A 4,951-nucleotide genomic window follows, 5' to 3' on the forward strand; every position below is an offset into this window, starting at 1 on the left:
AGAGAGAGAGAGAGAGAGAGAGAGAGAGAGAGAGAGAGAGAGAGAGAGAGAGAGAGAGAGAGAGAGAGAGAGAGAGAGAGAGAGAGAGAGAGAGAGAGAGAGAGAGAGAGAGAGAGAGAGAGAGAGAGAGAGAGAGAGAGAGAGAGAGAGAGAGAGAGAGAGAGAGAGAGAGAGAGAGAGAGAGAGAGAGAGAGAGAGAGAGAGAGAGAGAGAGAGAGAGAGAGAGAGAGAGAGAGAGAGAGAGAGAGAGAGAGAGAGAGAGAGAGAGAGAGAGAGAGAGAGAGAGAGAGAGAGAGAGAGAGAGAGAGAGAGAGAGAGAGAGAGAGAGAGAGAGAGAGAGAGAGAGAGAGAGAGAGAGAGAGAGAGAGAGAGAGAGAGAGAGAGAGAGAGAGAGAGAGAGAGAGAGAGAGAGAGAGAGAGAGAGAGAGAGAGAGAGAGAGAGAGAGAGAGAGAGAGATTAAACTATGCTTAAACCTTGTTGGTTCTTACGAAATTTTGGTGTTTATTCAAATCTTTTTTTACTACAATTCAGGGGAAAAAGCATAAATAAAACTTAATTAATTGCAGAAACCAACAGTACTCTTAACGGAAAATGGCTCTTTCACATTTACTCTATAATTATAAGAAAGGCACGTCCACATACTTATTATATGATCATCAACATGATCATATATCCCTCTCGAATTTATTTCACAATATATTATTTAGTCCATAACAAACAGAAATGCATTTATATATAGAACACGCGAATTATATCCAAATAAATCCACGTGGTATAGTTCTTATTCTCAGTAGATCTCTCTCCAAGAGAGAGAGAATATAATATATATGTATGTATGTATGTGTATATATATATATATATGGTTCAAGGGCACTTGAGCCTGTGTCCATGGGTCCTGAGGCGAGCATAGCAGGGGCACACACTTTTATGGCCATAAGTGCCCGGCGGAACGCAGTGGCATCTCACGCAACACGCTTTGCATGCTCTCATGCATCTCTTCTTCTTTGAAGCCTTCTTGCATCTTCTCAAGCATGCCTGATTGCAATCTGCATGCATGCACACACACATATATAAATATGTGAGTGTGTCATAATTCGTTGTCAATGTCATACCAATTTATATACAGTGTATACATACAATATACGTAAAATATATATGTGCTGATCTCTTTATTTTTCTTGCCAAAAAGGATTAGAACGTATCAATATCATGAACTGCAAGCATATATATATATATATATATATATATATATATATGATATATCACAACTAAAAGTTGGCATCACAGATAACTTTCCCCACACCGTTCCTTTACAACCAAGATTGAACAGAATATTATAGATTAGATATGAAAGTACTAATACTTCTAAAGCAGACACGTTTTCTCGTGAATCATACGAACATAAATCTGTACAGAATAACAGATCAACTAATATATAGATCATGGATACCTTCTATGGATATAAATTGTTTCCACTAATTAGGCTACGATATCTTTAATAACTTGGCCTACTTTTTTCTTTTCCTTGTTATGCACATTGATATTGTGCCTTTGCTTTATTCTTTCCTGGCTGCTTGGATTGGAATCCAAGTTAAGGATGTCAAAGAGGCCTATTCTCTCTCTGTTTTTTTTTTTGAAAAAATATTTACATAAATAACAGAATAGGCGTAATTAGATATTAGACAATCTTCAAAACAAATGTTAAATTGGACATTTGACATAAAAAAAGTACGATAATTAATGACATATTTGATTTGTTGTTTTTAACTGGTCTAGTATATATACTAATTCAAATGTTAAATTTATCTTTTGCCATAATTATTTGGAAGTTATAAAAGTAAATTTTTGTGGTACGTGCATGGCCGTATGAATGGTAAATACAACCTATAGCTTAATTAGATTTGACAGAAGTGATGGAATAGATACCGGCTGATCCCGTGCATATCGTTCTTTTCCACTGAGTTTTATCATATCGAATTTTGCTCTTTTTTTTTTTTTTTTTACATTAATATATAAATATTTTGCCTTTACTTTGTTCTTTATTGGCTGCTTGGATTGGTTTCCAAGTTAAGGATCTCAAAAGAGCAGTGTCTTTCTGTGCTTCTATTTTCCTTTTATATAAACATATATATATATATATATAGAAATGTAAGTATATGTATATGATACCAAATTAAAGTATGACAACTTACTTATCTTTGGAAGGTTCTTTTTGTGGAGAGCTACCTGACCAACATTTCCTCCATGAACCTGCTGAATTGGCCGCCCACAAAATCAATGAGAACCAAATAAACTTTAGCCCAATTCGGAGCTTTCCCTTTAATTGAACAAAAATTTGTGCTTGGGCAAAACAAAAGTACTAGTCTATACATGGTAAATATACATGTTTAAACTATCATATTTTAATAAATTTCATCATAGTTGCATATATAATAAGTACCAAATCATTATGTGACGCTCAAAAATGTGTACTGAACATTGGTCTATATGCTTATTTAATTCCTATTTGCGCCAGATATATCACAAAAAACGGGACTTTGGACGATTTTCTCTACATTTGGGAGAGTGTTTTGCGGTTAGGGAGGGGGCGGGGCTTATTAAGGCTTGTTTAGTTCGCTGATATGAGTTTTTAATTTGAGTTGAGATGTGACTTTATGTGAGAACTTTTTACTGTAACAAAAAAGTTAGATGTGACTATTTTAAGAGGTTTTTACTGTAACAAAATTTGAATTCTAAACTCAAATCTATAAAATAAACGGGATCTTATTAGCCCCTCCGTAAGAGCAGACATTTTGCTTATCGAATGAAAGCCATTTTCTTTTCTTTATAAAAAAAGAAAGAAAGACAAGTATAGAGAATTAAAGAAGAAGAAGGAGGAAAAAATAAATAAATAAAGATCCAATTCCCTGTGTGTAGAAAGAGATAATTCAGACACAAGGACAAAACAGAGGATGAACGATAACTTTGGTGTTGGTGACAGAACCGTGTAGAATTGATGGGCGACCAAAAGAGAAATTGTGGCTGGTGAATAGTGAAAAGCAATTTATTATAAATAATTATTGTAGACCACCTTAACTGACAAATTGATATGATGCAGTGATAATTGATACGAAAAAAATTGATATTTAACACACATGTATATATAAAATTGATATTTAATACACATGTATATATAAAAGTGTATATATATATGTGTGTGTGTGTATAACCTTAGGAGGAAAAAAAGGAAGAAAAAAAAGTAGTAAATAAATGTAAAGATTTTTGGCTGGGAAAATATAATGTAAAGATTAATGTGGTTGGAAATGTTAATTTCTATTAAGTGTCTGTCATTGAATATTAGCTATGGTATAGTAATAAGCATAAAAACCAATTAAAACTATCACTATTATACGTACATAATTTGAAAAATGTAGAAACAGAAAAGAGTTGGATCAGAATTCAGAAAACTCACAATATTAGGGCTAAGAGAATTTCCAGCATTATGGATCGGCGATGCCTCTGAAATAGCCTGCCAAAGAGACGCAAAACAAAACATCCAAAGGTGATCAAAATCAAAACTAATAAAAAATTAATCATCAAATAAGTACATTAATATTCTCAATCAATAATAACAAATTAATATATAATTATGACTTTGAGATGAAAATAATTTATTTACCTGCAGCAGAAGAAGGGCGGCGATAATGAAAATAAAAAAGAGTTTCATCATTCTTTTTCTGACCTTGTTTGAGAATAGTACTACTGACGATAAGGTTTGTATATTTCTGGTCACAAAAGGGTAAGGAAGAATAGCCTTATATAGGCATATATATATATATATATATATTTTTTTTTTTTTACTTGCCGGTTAATATAGTACTTTTGAAATTTATCGAGTTACCTTTTACAAATCACATGCAAAGATTTTCTTTTTTCTGTTATATTGTGTTATGTTATGTTCTTTTTATCTTTATTCACATGCAAAGATTAAGCCACTAGTAGTACACTTCACAGGCATTGTAAAAAAAGTAATTGAGTAAAGAATTTTAGCTCTCTCTCTCTCTCTCTCTCTCTCTCTCTCTCTATATATATATAGCTCTTTTTGGAAGCTTCTGCAAGCTCTATCTTTTATTGCTTTTGCTCGTGTTGAGAACAGACAGCTGTTGCTTCTTTGGCTTCTTTTGAATGCTCAAGAGAGAGAGAGAGAAAGGGAGAGATATAGAGATCAATATGGTCCCCGACTTGTCGGACATATATATTATTGTGTTTTGTTCGTGCATGAGGAAGCAATTTCATTTCCATATATATATATATATATATATATATATACACACATATATATATATATAGGGAGAGATATAGAGATCAATATGGTCCCCGACTTGTCGGACATATATATTATTGTGTTTTGTTCGTGCATGAGGAAGCAATTTCATTTCCATATATATATATATATATATATATATACACACATATATATATATATGTGTGTATATGTATGTCATACATATTGTTACAAAGATCTTAATTTGTTGTTATTAACAATTTCATGTTTTTCCGAGAGGTAAAACAGTTATATTTAACGGTCAAAGCAAACATAGTATTCGACGAAATTTACACATTATAAGGAGGAAAATGACGAGGGATGGGTAGATTATATTAGAGAATGTAAGTATTGAAGAGAAACCGATTATCGAGTCATAAACAGGAAAGACAATGTCTGTTATAAACTAGAGGCAGACTAGATAAAAGGAAAAAAAAATACAGGAAATAATATATAACAAGATATTGACATACACTATAAGGACGGATCCCCAATAAAATAAGGTATTTTTTACGTCGATAGGAAATTTGAAATCGACATGAAAAGGGTTTCAAGCTTGTTTAGCAGAGCTTTTACTTTTGCTTTTAGCTAGTAAAAGAAGATAAGTAAAAACTGTAGCTTTTCAGTAAATATTTAGAACTAAGAGC

At 32.6% G+C, this 4,951-nt stretch overlaps 1 protein-coding gene across 2 annotated transcripts; it reads right to left on the reverse strand.

The window, feature by feature from the left end:
• Positions 1–505: 505 nt before the first annotated feature.
• Positions 506–3,759, reverse strand: LOC21387417 (peamaclein). 2 transcript variants are annotated; one of them, XM_010106855.2, is made up of 4 exons: positions 3,660–3,759; positions 3,453–3,509; positions 2,194–2,251; positions 506–1,047 (listed from the first exon to the last, which is right to left on the reverse strand). In XM_010106855.2, the coding sequence occupies exons 1-4, from the start codon at positions 3,708–3,710 to the stop codon at positions 866–868; spliced, it is 348 nt and encodes a 115-aa protein (XP_010105157.1). In that variant the 5' UTR covers positions 3,711–3,759; the 3' UTR covers positions 506–865. The 2 variants fall into 2 exon arrangements, with proteins under 2 accessions (XP_010105157.1, XP_024027065.1); XM_024171297.1 differs by having other exon boundaries at positions 2,194–2,254.
• Between the last annotated feature and the right edge of the window lie 1,192 nt (positions 3,760–4,951).

This window comes from Morus notabilis, unplaced genomic scaffold, assembly GCF_000414095.1.
Source record: "Morus notabilis unplaced genomic scaffold, ASM41409v2 Scaffold1782, whole genome shotgun sequence".
NCBI classification, from domain to species: Eukaryota; Viridiplantae; Streptophyta; class Magnoliopsida; order Rosales; family Moraceae; genus Morus; species Morus notabilis.

What these genes read in the sequence shown, in the direction of transcription:
- LOC21387417 (XM_024171297.1), bottom strand. Translation starts at nt 3,710, where the DNA reads ATGATGAAACTCTTTTTTATTTTCATTATCGCCGCCCTTCTTCTGCTG. An exon ending in CCGCCCTTCTTCTGCTGCAG is followed by an intron (nt 3,510 to 3,659) that starts GTAAATAAATTA and finishes TCTCTTTGGCAG; the next exon opens with GCTATTTCAGAGGCATCGCC. An exon ending in ATTCTCTTAGCCCTAATATT is followed by an intron (nt 2,255 to 3,452) that starts GTGAGTTTTCTG and finishes CGGCCAATTCAG; the next exon opens with CAGGTTCATGGAGGAAATGT.